The 22922-nt window shown below is 41.4% G+C and overlaps 2 protein-coding genes across 2 annotated transcripts in view; both read left to right on the top strand.

Annotated features, from left to right (window-relative positions):
* The first annotated feature begins 8121 nt into the window (after nucleotides 1–8121).
* actb2 (actin, beta 2) lies at nucleotides 8122–11637 on the top strand. Its single transcript, XM_088333231.1, has 6 exons — nucleotides 8122–8288; nucleotides 9348–9477; nucleotides 9557–9796; nucleotides 10110–10548; nucleotides 10621–10802; nucleotides 10877–11637. The coding sequence occupies exons 2-6, from the start codon at nucleotides 9355–9357 to the stop codon at nucleotides 11018–11020; spliced, it is 1128 nt and encodes a 375-aa protein (XP_088189357.1). The 5' UTR covers nucleotides 8122–8288; nucleotides 9348–9354; the 3' UTR covers nucleotides 11021–11637.
* Nucleotides 11638–20030: 8393 nt separating this feature from the next.
* The window catches only part of tnrc18 (trinucleotide repeat containing 18), a 68942-nt gene continuing 66050 nt past the window's right edge, over nucleotides 20031–22922 (top strand). Inside the window, exons 1-2 of the mRNA XM_088333203.1 lie at nucleotides 20031–20203; nucleotides 21580–21934. Coding sequence (XP_088189329.1) covers nucleotides 21727–21934 — 208 coding nt within the window. The 5' untranslated portion in view covers nucleotides 20031–20203; nucleotides 21580–21726. The remainder of the gene's footprint in view (nucleotides 20204–21579; nucleotides 21935–22922) is intronic.

Genomic DNA, 22922 nt, shown 5'->3' with positions numbered 1-22922 from the left:
AGAGTGAGGAGGCCCTCCAACTCAGGGGGTTCCATAGAATTAGGTGTTGCTCATGCCCATGCACTCGTGCATACATACTTATACACATATTGAAGAACACACAAACAAGAATTTCCACTCCAACCCCCCTCAAGAGGAAGCGAATACCACAGCTTGTGCAAATCACCTCGCCGGGAACTCTGCCGAGGGGGAAGTGACCGAATTGTGATCGAAAGAAAGGAGGGAGTGCGCTTTGTTTGCTGTAATACACTGGCGAGCCGGTCTTGACACAAATACGATTGTCACCGTCCTGACATAGAAAGTGATTTAACAGAAAAGAAAAAAAAGATCAAAGAATGGGGAAAAAAATGGCTTTGTAAGCAGTGGCATTGTGTGATTCAACACATGCGAGCCAGAGAGCTTGCCAAATTGCTTAAAACTTCCTTCCTCGTGACTAACACGCGAGCTGAAAGCGCAGGAGATAAAAGTGAAGACCATCCCAAGTTTGTCTGGATCCACCTATATCTCTGCCGTCATGCCTTAAAGTCCACACCTGCTGACTTTTCACCTTATATGGTGCTGACCTTGCAGCAGAGAGAAGTGTCTTTCTGAGAGTGAAATGACACGGCCAGGATTCCAGTGTTCACTTGAGCAGCTGTAGGGGACAGCACTGAGCGAATAAGTAGTAGGCTCATGGTGCAGCCCCAGGGCAAGGTGTGTTTTTCCACATTTTACAAAAATACACGGAGGAACTGGCAGACCTTACATTCCTCCTCATCTGAGAAACAAGATGGTCCAAAAAATGGTGCGTTGTCAATGTAACGTTCAGAAATGATGCCTACCCTATTTGGTTTCCTTTGTGTAAATTCCCTGTAGATAAGTGTCTCTCAACATTTTTTGAGCCAAGGCACACTTTCATTAACAAATAACGATGCAACCCATCCAATGTTTAACATTTTTTTAATTGCGCTTTTTCAGACCTGAATCGCAATTTCGATGCAAGTTTCGGTTTTAAAGGATAAGCGCATTCTATGTGCCAGGTTTTTGTACTATTATTTAATCATAGTGACCAGTGTTTCCCACAAATTATTGTGAGACCCAAATGAATTGGCAGTCTAGGGCAGGGGTCTCAAACGTGCGGCCCGCGGGGTAATTTTCACCTCAATTGTTAATGTTTTCTTATTTTGTGTGGCAAATTAAAACCTATTTGAGAACAGTGGAAAGTTTTTAGTCTGAGCTTTTCTTCTGGAAAACCTGATTTGGCCCAGTTTCACCTGGACCCTAGCTCCAGAGCAGTGCTAGAAATCAGATGGACTGAACCATTTCAAGGCAGTGGAATATTTCTGACGCTGTGTTCTTCACATTTGGGTTTATTTTTTAGTCATGTAGCGTAGGGCTGCACGACTTAGTAAAAAAAAACGAATTGCGATTTTTTTAGACCAGCATTGCGATTTCAATGTGATTTTTTATTTTTTTTAAAGTGCATTTTCTGTGCTAGTTTTTTTTTTGTCAGTACTCAAATCATATTGACATGCTTAACCTTGAGAAAAGTGTTCTCTTCTGTGTGAAGCATGTTGTAAAGCGCTTTGGGAGGTCTTCATTGACTTGAAAAGCGCTATACTGTATAAATGCAGACAATTCATACACTTATGTGTAGCTGGATAAAAGAACATATCATAGGGAGAAATCTTACTCTTGTTTGATTTTGAGAAGACGAGCCTGCTAATCTTAGTTTAGTTGCCAACAGACATTAAGTAAAGCAAATATTGCGATATAAAATAGTCAGCCTTTCCTTCTGCTTTTTCTATAGTTGGAACAACAACTGAAAGGGAAGTGAAAGCCTTGAGGGCTGTAATTCTTATCTCATTCTCTCAACCACACATACTTTAAAACGGGTTTACCATGAAAAGTGTGCACAACACAATGGGGTAGCATACAATTTCATAGTTCTGAGAGGACCTGAAATTTCACCAAGAACAGCTGAGCGTGACATAGTTTTCTGTCATGTGACAAACCTAATAATCTCCTTTAAAGAATACCAGATTTAACAAATGGGCATGGCCTTACATAATCACATCCAAATCAGTATATTCATAGGCAACAATGTGCAAAACTGTGTTCATACACACTGCAAGATTTTGCACATCTTTTCTAATATAAACGCAAACAAAGGCAGAGTGGGAGTAGCGGTGGTGACATCTCACTTATTTCTCCAATCGCAAAGGCCATTGGGAGACATGAGACCTACTGCAATAAGAACTGCATGATCTTTGCCCTTTATATTGATGGTTGTCATGTCGAAAGAATTTGAAATAATACACGGATCAAGACTGAAACGCACAAGATACCGGGAATGCTGTCACATGCTGAATTGTTTCATGAATATTACTCGCATCGGTTCTTCTTGGCGGCACTGCGACTGCCCTGTTCAAATGGAATCCTCAATCTCCTTCCTATAATAAAACACTTTAGAAAAATGGGGGTTTCTATTTACTTGTTTTACATTCACTATTCGTATACAGCACTTTGAGTCGCAATGTATTGTCTGAAAAGTGCAATAAAATACCTTTTGATTTGGAACTTTTTCTTAATCTGACCGAGGAAATGTAACTTTTGTTTGTGTACTTCAGCTTAATCCTCTGTCACGTGTGTGCAGTTGTAACCTCTGGAAAGCAAAACCTTAGTTCCAGTGGTAACTTGCTTATATAATACAGGTATCCAAACACAACTGCCATGTGCTGTTATTCCACTTTAACTTAGAGCCTCCTCATAAAATATAGCCCGTGAACCTATCCCACTAGACCACAAAACTGTTTTTAGCATCCAAAGACATGTCTTTAAAACATGAAAGGAATAATACGTCTGAAAAGGAATGTCATGGACATCAGAAATTCTAAAGTAAAAGCAGAAATGATGAAGAAAACGCAGCAATGACACGCCTTTAGAGAGTGCGCCGGTTCCACACTTCCGTCGAGCTCACTTCCTGCCTCCCCTGCCGCAGCTGTCATTCCCTTATATGGCAGGCAGGATAAGCCAATCAGATTATGAGAATCTCAGAGAGCGGCAGCCAATAAGGACGAAGCGTCCTGTTCCCTCAGACAGGGCAAACTGAAAAATCTTGTTTTGATGCGTTCAATGTTCCTCTTGGAAAGTAAAGGATTTTCGCACGAGCAGATTATTTCCTAAATCATTATTCGTGTCTAATGCACAAAAAAGAGTATAAATGCGAGTTAAATCCAATTTTAAAAACACACCAGGCACGTACTCTCACACACAAATAAGCCTGGCTCGCCCTGCAGGCACTTGTTTACCGAATTTATGTCTCTTAACTACTATGGGAAAACAAAGAGAAAAGACTAAACACTGACTGTAAACGTTTACTACAGTCATTAAAGTCACACGCCTAAAATCGGGCCTTGTTGTGACGTCAAACACATTGCAGCAAAACACCTCTCTTCTGCGTCATAAAGACATGAAAGAGAAAAATAAATCTTTAGTCACAGCTTACATTAAGATATAAATACGTCGTGCTTGAAAGTTGCAACTCCACTCGAGATCGACGCTACTTTATTACAGTGCTTTCAAGACTTTCTCCTGCCTTAGTTGCTTCAATTATCTACTTGAGGTAAAATGGCTGGTATTACGGTACTTGTTTCTGCAAAGTTATTTTTATTAGGTTAACCGTTTTATGTATTAACTTTTTATTAACTTTTCTTGCTTTATAATTGTAATTTGATGTGAGCATAAATGCTACAACGTTCTTCACGTGTGATTTTGAGAAAGCTATGAGAAATGAACTCAAGGTATGAAAAGGATTTGACTTTTTATATGACTTAGAGTGTTTGTTGGTGATTACAGAATTGACTGGCCTATTTCATTTGTTAAGGTATAGCTAAATACACAGAGCTTTGAAGAATACGGTACCGTAAAATGAAACCCGAATGAACATATATTAGGCAACTTGCAGACATATTTTATTTTTATACATACTTAAGTGTTATATTTTGCGGTCTTTGACCAAAGAGAAGATTCGGTGTCTGGTGTAGTATTCGTCTGATTTGAGTTGGAATTATATGCATTGTTCTTTGATTGCCCACAATATTTGATGAAGAAAAGAAGGCCACTGTGACTTGTTGAGATTTATTGTGGAGAATTAGGAAGATGGTGCTTGCTTTTGAAAATTGTCAATAGGATAAGTAGTAGAAACTAAGAGATAAGGATGCTTTGTTACCAAGGAGAAAATAAACGTCTGGTTAAGTAAACTGGTTTAAAAAACTTGCTCTTTAAGTTTATGTTTCGTTGACTAAAACAAACCATTGTTATGTTATTACATACTTTTAAGTTGTCATTTGATGGTTTTGGTTTAAAGTTGCTCACTGGGCTGGTTTGCTTGAGTACCTTAAAAGGCACCAAAAGCACCCAGTTTTAGCCAATTGTAGCCGAGAGCCTCGGGAGGAAGTCAAGCTGTTATTGGGGAATAGGAACACAAGAGGAGGACCTCTGTTGTGACTTCTTGAGGAACTAAGGCGGCCTTATGCGCTGCATGTGCTCACTACTTATTAGTTTGGCAAACAAAAGTGGGCCATGTTCTAGAAGCATGTGATTGGGTCATAACAGTCAGATTATATGAACATTTCTAAGGCCAAAGAAGATTTGAACAGTTGAATTATTTCAGATGTTAGTTCCAAGCAGTTTCAATAATTAATAAACGTGTTGTGGTCCGTATTATATCCCAGATATGAATCTAAACAGATTTTTTTTTGATGACTTGAAGTCTCTAATGACATGATGTAAGGTATTGCACAGGATACTGTGAAGTACTCTCAGTGTGAGTTTGGCAGTAAGGAAGTGGGGGTAGCAGATCAATTTGGGCTGTAAATGGGAAGCTTATCCTGTTGTACCAAGAAAGTACAAGCCAGCTGGTAGACACACATGCACAGCTGGTAACTGGCCCTCTCCTTGAAGTAGGACTATTGCCGTGTTGACCCACGGATCAATGACGCTGCAGAAGACCAATCTATTGGCTGTTTCATGAAAGCAGGGAAGAGATGATGGAGGAAGGGAGAGGTGGTGTTAGGAGGGCAACATTAATGAATGGCGTTTCCCTGTGACCAGTCACAAATGGCAAACAAAAGGTAACTTGCTTGCTTTGCATAACGCCTGCAGCAGGATCACTTATTCACTTATTTTGCATGATTTGACAAACCAGTCAAATGTGAAAAACCTGAGTCACTGCATTGAATTAGAAACAAAAAAACCTGAGATTGCAGCATTTTTGTTAAAATCTGACTAGATTATTTGCCACATTTGCTTAGCCTAGCTTTAACCTAGGCTAAAATTTGTTTTGATAGGTTGCAAGACTGGGTTGCTAACCTCACTGGAGTATGAACATTTACTTTTGGCAATTTAATTGTGGCTATCCTATTTCTTACTCTCACTTTCATGTTTGTCAATGTGGAATGAATCAATTTATTTTGAGGGTTTTTTTTTTTTTTTTTTTTAGTGATGAAGTCTTTTACCAATAGCATGTGTATATTGAATTTGAAATCAATATTTGGGCCTTTAGTTTCAAACAGAAACTTATGATACAGGAACGGGAAGCGTACTGTAGAATGGATGACATCATACAAGGAGTGGCTATGAATGAATATGTGGCCAGACTTGGCTGCCAGGCTGGTTGGTTTGCTCATTTGACATGGTAATCTCACTCGCGGGGGTTTCAATGTAATTATTGAAATCACAGATAGACATTTGGTGTAGGAACTGCACAACTGACTGCTTGTTGTCTGCATTTGCTGGGATGTGGGCATTGTAGTTACATATTGTTATTGTTTGGCCGACATAGGTCAGCACAAAGCTAGGCTCATTTTGTGTTCAGAATGCAACACATGCAGTGTCATCAGAAGCTTTTTATAGGCTGTTGCCCTTTGGGTTGAACACTCATATAAACACTCATGCATTAGTGTGGTTAGTTATTCATTGACTTCTGTATTGACACAACATCTGGGTGATCACCTGTCACTGAATAGGATAATAAAGCAATTTATGTATCAGAACACCGCCCAGACCAGCTTTATCAGTCATTAGATAGTAAATGGCGCACTGCATATGTTTTGTATAACAACATTCTATTTTACACGAGACCCTGGCAGCCAATCTTGACCTCAACTTAGTGGTCATTAAATAGTAATCCACAGGATTGTGTATACTAATGTCTGATATAACATTTTGATAGATGTATCTTTACCAACACAGGTTCAGAGCAGGCAATTTAAACTGGCTGTCAGGCTGTAAATACTCTAACTCTCTAATGACATGTAAGAAGAGTCTACTCAGGACACTATCTTTGATACTTGGATGTATGAGATTCCCTTTAAAAGGTGTTGACAGCACAGCACATAAAATAGACCAAACATTTGGCCACAAAAAAATAACGTGGATATCCAGTGTCCCTATTTCTTACTCTCACTGACAGTGTATTTAATGCAATGATGGAGGACCATTGTAAAAGTTTAATTTTCTCACACTGTTTTGTGTATCATTATTGTCATCATCATCAAGTTTGGCTCCACAGGATTCATCAGTCACCCACTCACTCATATCTGTGAAAACCCCTGGGCGCTCCCTTGTGTCTTGTTAAACATTTCCTAGTCGGTTCTCTTATAATGTTAAGGCATCACTATAAAACGATGTAACAAATTCCAAGCTTTTCTCATTGAGTGACCGACACGGCAATCCAAGAGCATACTTGTATAATTTGGTCAAAGGGATATTAAAGTTATATAAACTGTTGAGTGTAAAGCATATAAATGAATTATGAAACTCAGTCTACCATATTTCTAAACACAATTGATTCAATATTGTTTTTTCATTTATAATGCAAAAATCGATGCGAAAATTGACTCTGTGAAAATTAGTTTACAAGTTTTTTTTTAAATTTATTTCTGTTTAAAAATTAGGGTAGTAGATTGAGAATTAATGGTTATGACTGCAACTCTATTAATTGAAAACAAGCTTGAAGTGCAGAAGAATTGGTAGACAAGGGCCATTGATAATAATTGGATCTGTTTGCAATATGTTATGTTCACGGTTCATGGTTGACATCCCCTAACTGCAAGGGTCATCGGAGCACAACTTCCTGCAGTCTTCTTGGGCAAGTACCGCCTGGTGGAGGGCATTCTTCTCCAGGCTGTTTTTTGAGGTAGGGGTTTGTTCCCTACCTGAAATAAATAGTATTGGTCCCCATGGGTCCCTGTAACAGGCGAAGCCTCCTGAACTGACACTAACACAGTACCTTCGTGATCCAGTCGCCGTTGATTTTTGATGAAAAGCTCCATCCTGCTCTTCAGAGATTAGGCAGAGCTGGTAATGTGTCATTTTTTAAAACAAGACTGAACTAGTTGAGACGAAGATTTTGTTTTTTTAAGGCGTCTGCTCAGCAACTAAACAGTTGTGTGCTCGTGCAGGGTTTTCTGATATACACGATTTTAAAATTAGAACAAAACGAGGAAGTTTTAAAGTGGAGGAAGCAATGTAGATTGTTGTTGACAACATTAAATGTGCGAATGTCAGTATGGTAATCAGTTTTGGAATCCGGGTATAAAACAGGAAAGGCTTCAAATGTGTCAAAATGAATGTGATGACATAGTGCTTTGATTAGGAATTATCCCCAAGCAAGCAGGACTTGGCAATCAAGGGAAAGGGGTGGTCTACAAATGTGGTCATCCCTTGAACTCTCTCTTATGTGTTTCGTGCTAGTGGCCCTGGATGCTGAGTCTCTACTGACCTCGCACCTGCTTTCTAAAAGCACACTGACACGCCAGCATCATCTTATGTAAATGTGGTGTGTCAGGATGCATTTTGAGTATTGCTTTCACTGGGATGCATCAACTCTCGTCCACCTTCACTCCATTTTCCCTGTGCCTGTTTATGCTGGTTTCGATTGTAAATTTAAAATGTTTTAAGAAGGGATTAAGCTTGCGATATTCTCCACATCAATCCATTCGCACTTCATTTTTTTTCAAACCTTTGGCCATGGTCGCCTCCCTTTCTCGTCGCCCTCAAATCGCGAGAGCTCAGTGCCGCGCAGCGTGCACGCGACGTGCCCGGTGCATGACGCTAAACCAATCAGAAGGCGCGATTCCCAAAGTTTACCTTATATGGCGTGAGCCGGGCCGCGAAAGCGGTATAAAAGCTAGGTTACTAGCGTTAGCTCATTCACTCTGAGCATCGTCACACACAACTTGTGCGGGGATATCACTTGCCTGAAACAACTTCCCTTAAAGCAAAAAGCCCCCCCTCACCTAAAGGTAAGAAGGATCAGTTTTCCTTAAATGTGTATTTATTAAGAATAATTAATATTCGAGTAAATATTTTAAAATGAAGCAATGTATTGCGCATGACGTTTGTATGCACTTGAGAGGTCTTAATTTCGCTCAAATGTATACCAACACTCCATTTCTATGAACTTATTATTATTCGTTAACTCTCTACGTTATTAGGCCACTCGGGAACACAAGGGCAGTGACGCCAGCCAGCTATCGCCGGTCTTGGCCTTCACATTCGGCTTTTGTAACCGGCTTATGATGAGCGCCACATTATAATTTGCGCGTAGCTACTTGGCGTGAGTTGGGCGTTTTCCACTCTAACGCTTACAGGGTTTTAATATGCGTCGAGCAAATTGGTTCTTGATGTGGTATCGAGGGCGTATGGACCTCGGCTGCTCCTTTCATGCCCGCTGCAGCGGGGTGTGACCTACTTTAGCATGCTAGCTTACCGCTGCCCGCCACCGCCCTTCGTTTTGAACTAACTGCATTCATCATTTCCGCTTCATTTCTTTACCGAATTACAAAATTGATTTGGTGTTACCCAAATGCTGTAGTTTAACTGTCGCTATAAGGATTAGTTCTTTCAAGGCGTGGCTGTGAAGGAGCCTGACTCAGTGTAGCCGGTGCCGTAGGATACTCAATAAAACGCTGTCATCTTAAAAAAAATTGAATTCGTAAAATAAATCATGCGGGTAATTGCGCTACGCGTAGGGGGAAATCCCTTAAGAATGAGGCATTGAGGGGTAAGCTTGAACAATGGATTAGAGGGAGTGGTCGTCGCAGTTAAAGTTGACTGGCTCTGCGCCATGGCGCCGGTAGCGGCAAATGTGCTCAAACTCGAACCATGCCCTTATATGGTAAGGAGAGCGCACAGCGCCACTTCCTTTTGTCTGGCCACAAGGAATTTGGCCCGTATGCTCCCCCTAGTGGTAGGCTGCGCCACTCCCCTTGCTCTAGCAGGAAGTGAGTGCAATGACTAGTCAAAACGCGGATGTGAAGGTGCCACCGCTTTCAAGTGTTAACCGCCTTTTTCTTTTTCAGATAAACCATGGAAGATGAAATTGCCGCACTCGTTGTTGACAACGGATCCGGAATGTGCAAAGCCGGATTCGCTGGTGATGACGCTCCACGTGCTGTCTTCCCCTCCATTGTCGGCCGCCCAAGGCATCAGGTAATGGCAATTGAAATAAAACCACTTTGACAATAAAAAAAGTGTAAAATAGGCTTAAACTTGTACATTTTCCTCAAAGGGCGTGATGGTCGGTATGGGGCAGAAGGACAGCTACGTTGGTGACGAGGCCCAGAGCAAAAGGGGTATCCTCACCCTCAAATACCCCATTGAGCACGGTATTGTGACCAACTGGGATGACATGGAGAAGATCTGGCATCACACCTTCTACAATGAGCTGAGGGTTGCCCCTGAGGAGCACCCAGTCCTGCTCACAGAAGCCCCCCTTAACCCCAAAGCCAACAGGGAGAAGATGACCCAGGTGTGTAGTGTAGTCTGCAGAAGTTTCCTCTAATGTGCTTCAATTCTCATTCGCCTTCCCTCCTCTTTCTATAGAATCTCTCTATGAGATGATCCATCATAAACAGGTCTCTTGACCGTGTGCCCTTTTACCTCCCTACTTTACCTCAGCGCTAGCCTGAAATGCACAAGTGTGATGGAATGATACGATTTTTGCACCCATGTGATACTAACTTAGAAATTGATCCTCACATTTAATGCATGGAGAAATGCTGTGGTCACCTGTGGTAAGAATTTTTCTGCGAGTAATTCTAAAACTGTCCTTCTGCCTACAGATCATGTTCGAGACCTTCAACACACCTGCCATGTACGTTGCCATTCAGGCTGTGCTGTCACTGTACGCCTCTGGTCGTACCACTGGTATCGTCATGGACTCTGGTGACGGTGTAACACACACAGTGCCCATCTATGAGGGTTACGCCCTGCCCCATGCCATCCTGCGTCTGGACTTGGCTGGCCGTGACCTCACAGACTACCTCATGAAGATTCTGACAGAGCGTGGCTACTCCTTCACCACCACAGCTGAGAGGGAAATTGTGCGAGACATCAAGGAGAAGCTCTGCTATGTTGCCCTGGACTTCGAGCAGGAGATGGGTACTGCTGCGTCCTCTTCATCCCTGGAGAAGAGCTATGAGCTTCCTGACGGACAGGTCATCACCATTGGCAATGAGAGGTTCCGTTGCCCTGAGGCTCTTTTCCAGCCTTCTTTCCTTGGTATGTTGGGTGCCAAAACAAGAAGTGTATAAAGGTGCATAATCGGTGCATTAATATAGTGATGCTTTTCAGGTATGGAGTCCTGTGGCATCCATGAGACGACTTACAACAGCATCATGAAGTGCGACGTCGACATCCGTAAGGATCTGTATGCCAACACTGTGCTGTCTGGTGGTACCACCATGTACCCTGGCATTGCTGACAGAATGCAGAAGGAGATCACTGCTCTCGCCCCATCAACCATGAAGATCAAGGTGAAGGATTGTTCCTCTTGAGGTCAAATGGTGACATTTATGCCAAATGTGTGATGAGTAATTTTCTTCTGCAGATTATTGCCCCACCTGAGCGTAAATACTCCGTCTGGATCGGAGGCTCCATCCTTGCCTCCCTGTCAACCTTCCAGCAGATGTGGATCAGCAAGCAAGAGTACGACGAGTCCGGCCCTTCCATTGTCCACCGCAAATGCTTCTAAAAAGACTGTTGCTCCTCCCCTTTGCCCAACAAAATGCCCATTATTTTCAGCTCTGTGCAAAACGACCAACATTCTCATACATATTCAAGCGCAGAGCCTGTTGACCAATTCATTGGCATGGCTTCTGTTAGTTTTTGGCGCTTGACTCAGGATTTAAAAAAAAAAAAAAAAAAAACTGGAATTGGTGGTAATGTTTGCCAAGGTTCAATAAAGCACCCCAGGGTTCCTGAAGTTGCACCTGGGGACTTAAATGTACATGTTTTTCTTTGAGTCATTCCAAATGTCTAACTGCGTAAGAACATGATTCCAAATGGTAACTGCATTGTTCGGACACGTATTCGCCTCTGTGAAGGCTGCCCAGTGGTTGGTGCATACTTAACAATAGTGGTAGTATCGCTTGTATGTAAATTATGTCTGGGTTTTTGTACGTTCAGCCTTAAAAAAAATCTTGGTCCTGTTAATTTTTTTTGTTATTATGCAAGACCTAGTTGTGACCTGTTCTTCCCCCTGTTGGCCGTTTCATCCCCAGGGTGGTAGGGCAAGGGGTTCAGAGGTGGTGGGGTGCCAGACAAGTACACTGACTATCCCAATAAAGTGCACATGTGTTCAGACCAGAATATGGTTGTCATTATTTACCTCATATCATTCCTGTATAAATTTGCATGTCTTGCTGACTGTTTTGAAGGTATTCAGATTTAATACTGTGACATATTTAAGGTGCATTTTGTACTAAGGGCTTTAACTATTTAATGGCTAGTAATTTAAATCCCCACCAATTCACATTAAAAGCCTTGGTGTGATCATTTTGCATCTACTTAAATTTAAATTATGCCCTTGCAGATGACAAGTTATTTGTATTTACTTGGTTTTACAGGGCCAATATTACATTCAAGATACATCTATTCTTGATTTTTGACATGCTACCCATTAGCCTATTTCAGGCAGAAGTACAAGTCTTAATACTGCCATTAAGCGGGTAGTTGCTGAGTAGAATGGTTCATATTTTATCTACGATGCTGAATTCCTTAAACAAGTGCAAGTCAAAGTTATAAATCTAAACCTCAGAATATATGAACACTGGTAAAAGTATATTAAGCTGTCAATGCATTTATAGACTGCCCTTGTTCTACATTGTTTAATTTGAAATCCGTGCTAAATATATTTATCGTATATATTGGGCATGGAGATTAATTTGTTTTTTCTATGGATCACAGTTTAAAGGTCCCTGATTGAATACCACCCACCAGGCGTAGGTTTGGTCTTGGCATTGATGGAGACATTGACATATTTATAAATTTCATATGAAAGGGACAAGTAGGCTTCATAAACTCATACTATAACATTTTGGCCAAAGCTAATTATCTTCCTTTAGTTCAGTAGGTAAATAGTTCCAGGCTTTAGTGCCTTGTTCAGTAAAGCTGATAGTCCAAAAGTAGTTTTCTGCCACAGGACTTGACAGTTCCTACTCTGAGGTCCTGTGGTTCTGGAGTCCATAGCCCTGAGGGAAACCATGTATATTTGTTTGTTTGTACATGATTCAATTGTTTGTTTGTTTGTACATGATTCAAATTGAATCTTTTCTTCCGGCGCCGTCACGAATGGCAGCCACTCCAGCAGCTCCCGTGTTATTTTCGATTGTTCTCGATTGTTCTCAGCTCAGGGATGCTGCTGGAAATGTGAATTTCCCTTCGGGGATGAACAAAGTATCTATCTATCTATCTATTGGTGGGGACTCGTCTCCATGCCCAAACGTGGCTTTTGCATCTCCCCAATGTGAAGCTTTAAGCTTCACCCCCATCCCTTGGTGGGTTCCCTCCCACGTACCAAAAATATGTACATGTATGTATCTGTATGTCTGTCTTTCTTCCTGTGCGCTGCAATAAACATACAGCACAGTTTGGATAAGCTGTGATACGCCCGCGACCCAAATGAGGAAAATCGGACCGAAAATGAATAAATGAAAAGTATTGCAAGCATACAAATTCAATATCTATTATATTTGTTTTCTACTTATCTTATTAATTGTAAACCCCAAAACATAAGTTAAATGCTATTTAACACATGTGTTTGATTCATGAATTCATTCATTCGCATTAATTTATTTTTCTAGAGAGATCCAATCGATGCCTTCTCAGTCTGTAAGTAGACACTCTACTAACAGACCATTAAATTGATCAGGAGTTTTAATTGCGTATGGTTGACAGTGTAATAAAAACATCTTGTTCATTTTCGTACACTTACATATACATCATGGTTAACAGATCCTGGGCCGTAGGGGCACCACTTCCTGTGGTGTGTCTTGGGCGACCGCACTCATCCCTATGCAGGTTCGAGGTTTGCGACCTACTATTACACAGTACTTGTTTCCACACTATTTTAGACTTATCTTAAACGTTTATATATACCGGTATATATGGTGGAAAAACTTGCTGGCCTGTAGAGGTATGGGCTGTACTTGCCCAAGATACACCACAGAAATTGGTATAGAATAGAATAGAATATACCTTTATTGTCATTGTTACAAAATGGGTTAACATATTGTGACAACGAAATTGGGCATGACACTCCAGTTTTACACATTCACAGTGAGGTATGAGCCAAGAAGATAAAGGAACAGAGAAGATAAGGTTATAAAACAAGGGGGATAAGGCTATAGTTATAATTTACATGGTATTTACACAAGAAATGTCGGCATGTGGGATGTTACATACAGTTGTTATCGTGATACCGTTGGTATCGTAGAGGTTGTGCAATATTGCATTTGGTGCAAAAGTCATCATGGTGCAAAAAAATAGTCAGCATATGCATTGGTGCAAACATAGTCATCATAGTGCAGAAAAAAGAAATGGTCAGACATTGTGCAAGGTGAGCAGTAAACATAGTGAAAAGGGAATCCAGTATACAGTGCGTGTGTGTGTGTGTGTGTGTGTGTGTGTGTGTGTGTGTGTGTGTGTGTGTGTGTGTGTGTGTGTGTGTGTGTCTGTGAAGTCTACAGAATGTTGTGTGTAAAAATTATACTTGTGGTTAAGATCAGGCGATGGTGTAATTGTATTCCTGTGCAGTCCTTTGAGACATTTTTGTGGTTAAGGGCTATACAAATAAATGTGACTTGACTAAAGTGCCTCCGTTCCAGTAAAAAGCGGAATATTTGTGGTATACTTGAATAGTCAAGTCAAGTCATTTCTATTAGTATAGCCCTTAATCACAAGGAGTCACAAAGGCCTGCACGGACCAAGAGAGTATTGCAAACTACAGACTATTATTACACCTTCACCTGAATAATATATTGTTTGCTTACAGATGAGTAAAAGATGGTAGACTGATCAAGTTTATTTGATGTTGTTGGTACATTCATATTGCAATGTATGTTACGTGTGTTTCTGTTTGTGTTCACACATGGTCCCTTTAAGAAAAGACGTTTACTATGCAGAAGTTTGGTGCTTTGAGGTAGTGTGCTTTGGAGTCAGTCTGGGTGTGCACGCTAACGTTTAGAGCACAGGTGTCAAACAGCCGGCCCGCGGGCCAAAACAGGCCCACTAAGGGATTGAATCCGGCCCGCGAGACAACACTCAGAGAAGCGCAAGAGAAAAACAAGCTACAGGTTGAAATATGTCAACTTGATGTTGCCAAAGCCAGGTGCCTCTCACAAAGACACTGTACTTGTATTTATTTCTCTCTCTCTCTCTTTCTTTCTTTTCCAGCCCTTTTCTCCCACTCTGTCTCCATCTCTCTCACTCTCTCTGTCTCTCTTTTTCTCTGCCTTTGTTGCTCTTTGTGTCTTTCTCTCTCTGTGTCTTTTAACCTCTTTTGCTCTAACTTTTTTCCTTTTCTCTCTCTTCTCTCTTCATACTCTTCGTGCTTTCTTTTCTCTTTTCTGTCCTTCTGTCTTTCTATTTCTCTTTGGATTTCTTTCTTCCTTTGCCTTTCCTTTTCCCCTCTCTCACAACTTTTTATCTATTGTTTCTCACGCTCTCTCTCTCCCTCTCTCTCTTTTTCTTTCTTTGTCCCTCCCTCATTCTCTTATTTATTTCTCTCTTTTTTTCTTTCTCTCGAATCGGCCCCCGACAGAATGTTTGTTCTATCGTGTGGCCCTGAGTTAAAATGAGTTTGACACCCCTGGTTTAGAGTTATGTCCAACAGTAGTTCTTATGTGAAGGTGATACCGCCTGTTATTTATTGTTGTTAAATTGGCGACTGGGTGCATCCTTGATCACACACAACGGCATTACAATATTTACGCCAATAAATGCAGACAGCTGCATGCATTTACGAGGAAGTCTTAGATATTTTAAAAAAGGGTTCTGGTCGCTGCAGCACGCACTGCCCTTTGATTCTGCTGAGATCGCTTCCCCTCTAATATTATTTTACTGCCCCACCAGCAAAACTCTCAGGAGCATGGCTACTTTGCTTGCAGAACGTGAAGTGCACTTCAACGTTTTTGCGTGGAAAGGAGGTGGTGCACCGTACTGGTATTTGGGTTTAGACCCACTTTCGCGCATACCCACAATTGTTTGAGAGGTTTGCTGCAATTCCGTGTTCAGTTGCAACTCTACACGTGCAATATTTGTTTTCCCCAGCAGATGAAGACAATTCATCAGGCAAGCTGTACCCAACATAGGGCGGCCTTTGGAAAATACTGTCTGGCCGTAAATACACCGTTGCCACCCTTCTTGCTTTGTATTATGCAGTGTTTAGACGTAAAAACAGCATGTCAACGTGATCTCAATTTTGTTTTCACCTAAAAAAAACGATAGGATTTCCGAATAATTATATGTTGTAAGAGCCACCAGTTGTCTGAACACCATTTTTGTTATTATTGTGTTTGTGGAATATGAGGTATGAAGCTAAATCCATCTATTTTTTGCTACTCGGGGCGGCCATTTTTAACTTCATAGGAAGATGTCATTGGGTTTATATGTTATAAAATTGGACTATTGCCAGTATTCTGGCTATGCAATTAATTGAATTGTCTTTATCTCATTGATATCAAACAGTGTATGCAACGAGATTAACCATGGCAGTGTAAATATGTCATAAAGACAATATAAGACTGCCAGCACAGTCTTTTTTTCTTATTTTCCTCTTTGCCTTTTCCCAACCTTTTTTCCCTTTCTTTTTTTTTCCTTTTTGTCTAGCTTTTTGCTTTTTCTTATACTTTCTTTTCTGGTGCTCTCTATTATTCTTTTTCTTTATTTTTTTTCTTCTTTTGAATTATTTTTCCAAGCTTTTTACTTCTTTTTTCTTGCTTTTTACCATTGTTTTTTTTCTTCTTTTGTTCATTTGTTTTTGTCTTTGCTCGTTTGCTGTTTTGCTTTCAACTTATTTGTCCATAATGTTACATAAAAAATAAAAATAATACTTTTGTATATTTAGATTAAAGCTACAAAAACAAGCTTAGAGAGCAATGGCGAAATAGCCTATTGTCCAAAAAGAGACTGAATTTCCATCAATACAACAGTAAGTCTCACAGTCCTGAGGTTATAAATCATACACGAGCAGTTTTCATCCTGTCTTTGAGCTTTTGTTTGTGTTTTCTCATTCTTTAAACTCTGTTCCATGTTCCAAAACACATTTGCAAATTGGAAATTATTATTAGTAGTTTTGTTTGTTAGAGTGACCTGCTCTACTTTTTTTAAAGCAATCAATACAGTCTATTAATTCAGGAAGCTGGGCCTCACCACAGCACTACAGAATGTTAAATACGAATTAAAAGATTTCTTATGGCCCTTGTTCATTTTGAACTGATGATTCCCGAATGAGTGTTCTGATTATTGCAGCTTTCAAATCTAAAAGCAGTGAGCTGGAAACTGCAATATGTATCAGTTGCTTGGTAACAAAGTAAGACAGTGATTGAGGGAGCATGTCAAAGGTACTTTAGAAAGCAATGATATAGAAGTAACACAAAACAAGAGAAGGGATCTTGAACAAAAACATCAAATAAAAATTGCTTCAGGTTGTAAATCTTGCTGACCTTTTTAATGTATCACTACAGTAAACAGCGTGAGATGCCACATTTGTGCAGCCGTTTGGTTTGCCAATTGTTAGCTCTTGGGGAAAGTCCCTGCATTTTCACATAGCTCTACCCACACTCAGCTTCCTGCATGACTCTACTTTACACTGCTGATACACCCTCCCTTCATAATAAAATGCAACACCCTCACTTGATAATAAACTGCTATCTGGTTCACTCTCTTATTACATTTTATAACAATTTCTTGAGCGCCTCTAAAAACACACATACAGTGTGACCACCACATTCACCTCCAGTAAAAGCTACAAGGCACCATCTGGTGATTGACAGTATGTCGAGTATGTTGAATTGCGTTATATGGCTGATGGTGTCCCTCACGGATCGTGTGTGGTACATTTGTGTGTTAGTGAGTGTATCCTTCAACCCATTGGAAAGCTCAATGCTGCAATTAAGCCCTCCCGAGATTAGTCGTGCTGCAATGCAGTGGTACTTGCCACTAACATGAGCATGAGATGGGGAGAGATTTAGCCCCGTGGGCATGCGAACACTCTCTGTGCAAATGTATGGGCAGAATGGGTGGGGTCATCAAAAAGATCTGTTATTTATTGCTGCTCTTGTGGTTGTGGAGAAGGAGTGTTTATCATGAGTGCTTGTGTACTGGACAGTCTTCCTGTATTTATTTATTTACACGTCCTTTCCAGAGAGCAGTGAACCCCAACTAAATTAATCATTGCCTTCTCTGTGCTCACTCTGTCCCTTGTGAGTTTATGCAGCCAGATGCCCAATCAGATATTCTTGTCACTGAGTCTAATCATTTACTATTTGCATTGACTAAAACCCAATATTTTACTGAGATGTGGATATTTTTTAAGGTGATAAAAAATGTGGATTTGGGGTTACAAGTGTGCTTATTGTCGGGACATTTACTTACCAATATTAAAAACAGGAATAGAAAGAGGTAATGGCAGCATTTATGGTCGTGACTCATGTTTACTTTCATTTGGATTATGTCAAGTAAAATGGTTTAGAGGTGTGGAACAGAAACAATACAAAAGAAGAAGAATCATTTCAAATGGTCCAGTTGTACAGTAGTCTCTGCTGCAAAACAGAGATGTTAAAAGCATTACATCATATTGCAATGGTGAAAATGGGATTTTTATTGCGTGCTTTTCATGAGATGTTAATGGGATATTTCAACCGTTTCACTACAACATTTCAGTATGGAGTGACTTTATTTAAGAAAACACACGTCCTACGTCCCTGTTCTTGAATACATTTGGTAAGCCACTCATCTCCAAAATTGAGTTAAAGGCACCAACCATCGCAAAAATATTTTACAATAAAAATGAGGAAACGTAACCTGCCAAACGTCTGCAATGGAGCCATAATCTACACCCATTGTATACATTCTCAGTGGGAAGGACGTGAACAATGGGCGCCGCAGTCCCTCGAATTGCTAAGCACGGGACGTCGCACACATTTGATCCAGCCTGGGCTCTCTGGGCCGGGTACTATCGACGGCGAGAGCCGCTACGAGGGATCACGACGATCAGCCTCTGGTTCGACCTCATCCGCGATATGGTGTCCTTGTTATGACTAAGCTTGTTCATCTCACCCTGGCGCACATGTAATGTGGCTTGTTTATTCCTCCGTTTAATGACGAACCTTGACGCAGCTCTCCCTTCGCGGACTCCTACCCTGACAGTTCTGACACTAGCGATTAAAGATCGCCTTGAAACCGACACTGTCAAGTGGGGAGGGGCCAGTGGAGTCGGGAAGATGGGCCGCTTGAAACCGTGCCCGATTTTTTTAATCAACCTTTGTTGGAACTGCGTTACTCGCATTCGTGCAACTTCAGAGAAGCCGAGGAGACCGGGAGAGGGCGGGATGCGCAGTGGCAAATTCAGGGATTTGCTGGTAGCTTCCAGTAGTTTTAATTTTTTTGCACAAGCATATTAAAACAACAATGTTTTCTTCCTCTTCAAATGTAAATTCGAGTATCCACTGAATACTAAAAGGAGCCATACACAGATGCATCGCTTTCCTAAGGACTTGAATGGAAGAAAGCTGGATTGCTACATACAGTAGATAGGTAGATAAATAAACAAAACCCGAAAAGTGTACCCGGTAACAAAGTAAGGGTAATTGGGAGAGAGAGAGGGGAGAGAGCGAGAGACAGAGAGTAATTATTCGTTAGTGCCTCAAAAACCTGTGGTCGTGTAGTACAGACGTGAATGAAAGACTATCTATCTATCTATCTATCTATCTATCTATCTATCTATCTATCTATCTATCTATCTATCTATCTATCTATCTATCTATCTATCTATCTATCTATCTATCTATCTATCTATCTATCTATCTATCTATCTATCTATCTATCTATCTATCTATCTATCTATCTATCTATCTATCTATCTATCTATCTATCTATCTATCTATCTATCTATCTATCTATCTATCTATCTATCTATCTATCTATCTATCTATCTATCTATCTATCTATCTATCTATCTATCTCGAGAGGGCCGTGATAAAACGCATGTTAAAGTATCCCACTCACTCACTCACTCACTCACTCACTCACTCACATACTCACTCACTCACTCACTCACTCACTCACTCACTCACTCACTCACTCACTCACTCACTCACTCACTCACTCACTCACTCACTCACTCACTCACTCACTCACTCGTAAACCGCGTGAAAACGCAGCTGCGCCCTGCGCATCCATTGCAATCAGAGTGGAACGTTGGGGGTCGTTGCAAGCCCGCATCCAAGAACCAAACATCCCACCCAGCAGCCCTCCTCTTCATTTTTGATCCCAGTCAGTCCAGAGGAGCAAGGAGCGAAGGGGACCTTGAAACAGCCCTGCCTTTCTTGGTCCATAATTGGTTTTGTAGGGGCCAGTGTTTGGATTTTGATCGACGGGAAACCTAGCCAACCACCGGGGGGTTTGGCCGTCCAATGGGCGTGGAGTTTTAGTTAGGCGGTGTCTCCTTATGAGGGGCGGGGCTTGTAAAACAATGCTGCATTTCATTGCTGTGAAGTAAACGGACGAGACGGGGGCTCCGTCTTCCTCCTAGTTTGCCTTCACTTGAGCCTGGACTGGACTACAGTAGTTCTCCAGGCAACCTGGGCACACTTTGCAAGGCTTACTGGCGTTTTCAAATGTTGTCCACGCTCCCTTAAAACAACCCATCTTCAAAGTAAGCGCTTTTATCTCGCTTTTCTTCAGGCGCTTTATTTTTTTTAATGTTGCGAATTATCGCTGTTTTTCCGAAGCCAGTTACGTTGTTTTTAGTGAAGCGCGGAGGTGTTCGGCTACTATATGTGGAATGGAAATGTGATCCTTTTTTTACCCCCACTCAGGAAAGTTTAGTCCTTAACGGAACGGTTGCAAACTTTGAAACGTGGCTCTCGATGTCGTGGTTCTCCGCCGCTAAACCACGCAGATCACAGCCCCAAATGTATCTTAACTCGCGAGCGGACTCGTTAAATCGCTCGTGTGTTCAACGATGTCGCGTTGAAATAAACCACAAAATCGCCTTGTCAAGTGAGCCGTGTGTACGAAAGCCACCAGTCCGCCTGAATATCACGAGTCACTGCTGTAATGTTTGCTTGCACCAGTTGAAGGTTAAGTCCACTTTTGCCGTTTCCCCTGCTAAACATTACAGCGTTTGTGATCACATTTAACCTGACTTTGTGTTGTTTTTGGTAGTTTTTTTTAGATAACGTGTGGGTTACAGCTACCTAGGGTCCTGTTTTAAGGTTAATGCCTAATCGGGAATGGTAACTAACGTGGTCTATAAAAATCGGCACGATGTGTTTCCCTTTGAACTCGAAACATTATTTTTCATGAATTTTGTTGTGGCAACACGCGGAAAGCTCGTTCACAAAGTAGGTCAAACTCGCTCTTTTTAAAAGCATATACTTTCACTTAGGCGATGTCGTTTGCTCCCAATGACATTTTATTGTTTTAAGTTGTACACATGTCCTACTGTGTAGCCCCAGAATTAAATGGTGTGTTTAATCGCGGGACGGATTTATGACGGCTGTGTATTCACAACTTTGACCTTTTTAATATGTTCGGAATGTTGCATTTGCTACAGTATATCCACGCCGTATTTGTTTTCCTTGGTGACCATTATCCTAAATTAGGTTTAAATAGTGAAGCTGGCCTTTGTAAAAGCGCATTAAAATGCGTCTGAACGTAAGAGCTACCATGCAATTTTCATCGATGCTCATGGCGCTGACCGGTACGTGCTCGTCGTGTTTCCCCGAGAAGCGGAGCCCTTTAGCGGCTTACTGCTTGCTGCGCATCGGAGAGCCGAGCGCCTCTTTACTGTTCAAATCATTGATCACAATCGCACACTCGCATAGTAAAGATTTAATTGTAGCCAAAACCCTCGAAATGATACCGCACCGAAAGGACGAAGTGCTTTCCATCGAACTGCGTCATTGCAACATATGCCCCCCCTGATTGCCGAATTAATGAAAAATGCACATAAACGAGTATATTTTCTGACAATTGCATATTTTTCAAGGATTTCAAATCAAGCGATTCTTTTGTTATGCCTCACAGGTCAGCAGGATGGCTGGAAACGAGTCCGAATCTCCCGGACCACTACAGACATTATTTTTATTGTCGTTATAGCACAAACTGGGATTCTATTTTCGGACAACAATCCGAGAGAATAAATTCTTATCCTAACTTTGCCTGTTCGTGATAATGGATGGCAGAGATTTTGGAGTTTCTCGATCCGTTCACGTACCCCCTCCGTTGCTGGCGGGGCTCGCCGTGGAGCCTCACCGACACGGTGCTGCTGGAGCAGCCGGGAGGATCCCACCTTCCCACGGCCACTTGGCTGCGGCTCACCCGCCACCCCTGCACTCCGGAAATTTTTTGCCGTCGGCCATTAACTTGCACGGACACCACAGTAAGTATACATTTTGACTCTAAACGCCTTCACTACTGCCATAAAATAAACTCCTACGCATTCAGTATTGAATGCAAATCCGGACTGTTTGTGTCAGTTGGTATGCGTGTGATGTTTATTTTCTGAAATATCTTGTAACGTGGCATCTTGGAACAGATGTTTGTTATATGGCGGTGATGACTGTAAAAGGAAAATAACAATAAAACGGAGCCGTGGCAAGTTCAAGATAGGAAATGAAAGCCACGGTGTGAAGGATTCCCACGGTTTGGAGGCCAACACATGAGTGGAAAAGTACTTGGCCTAAACGGGAGCATAGCAGTGGACAGAGTACATAGTAGCTCTTGGATTGCATGTAGACCATAAAAGAACCGCCATTCATGTTCCAAATGTTGCTTGTCGGAGTTGTCAGATTGGCCCTGCTTGATGTGTGCTGTTGCAGCAATGTGATACTGACTGCTGGCTGGACTGCATCACAGTGTTTATTATAGTGAATATGCATCTCTGTGGCTAGGGAGTCTCACTTCCCTGGGAACATTCTGCCAGTGGCTCTTGCTCCTCTCACCATTCTTCCTGTGTGTGTGTGTTGAGAAATCCATATTAAGAGGACAACTCGAATGCTCTTTGGTGTTTGTTGAAAAGAAATAACTGCTGTAAAACATTAAATAACCCACTCTGTGTTATTCAAGCTGATTAGTGAGTGTTTTTGCATAGCTCTCTACCAGTCAGTAGATCAAATGCTGTGTTTGTTATTCCCCTCTGAGCTAGTGATTTACCTTGTAGTTACACTGACGGACACGTCAGCTCCTGTTTTTAGTAATCGAAGTTATGCATGTGTGCACATGGTGATGTGGTAGAGCATCAGGAGCATCAGTAGCATCGAGATTCTAAATATGTTGTATTGAGAAATGGTTACAGCTGTGGGTGTTATTTTGTGGGGGAAATGGAAAGTATGACAAATACTGCCATCGTGTTACATTCCTCCTAAAGT

Source organism: Urocampus carinirostris, chromosome 1 (genome assembly GCF_059441175.1).
Source record: "Urocampus carinirostris isolate Australia breed hairy pipefish chromosome 1, RoL_Ucar_1.0, whole genome shotgun sequence".
In the NCBI taxonomy this organism is placed as follows: Eukaryota; Metazoa; Chordata; class Actinopteri; order Syngnathiformes; family Syngnathidae; genus Urocampus; species Urocampus carinirostris.
The sequence above is the reverse complement of the archived record's forward strand: the minus strand, read 5'-3'. Positions and strand labels throughout refer to the sequence as shown.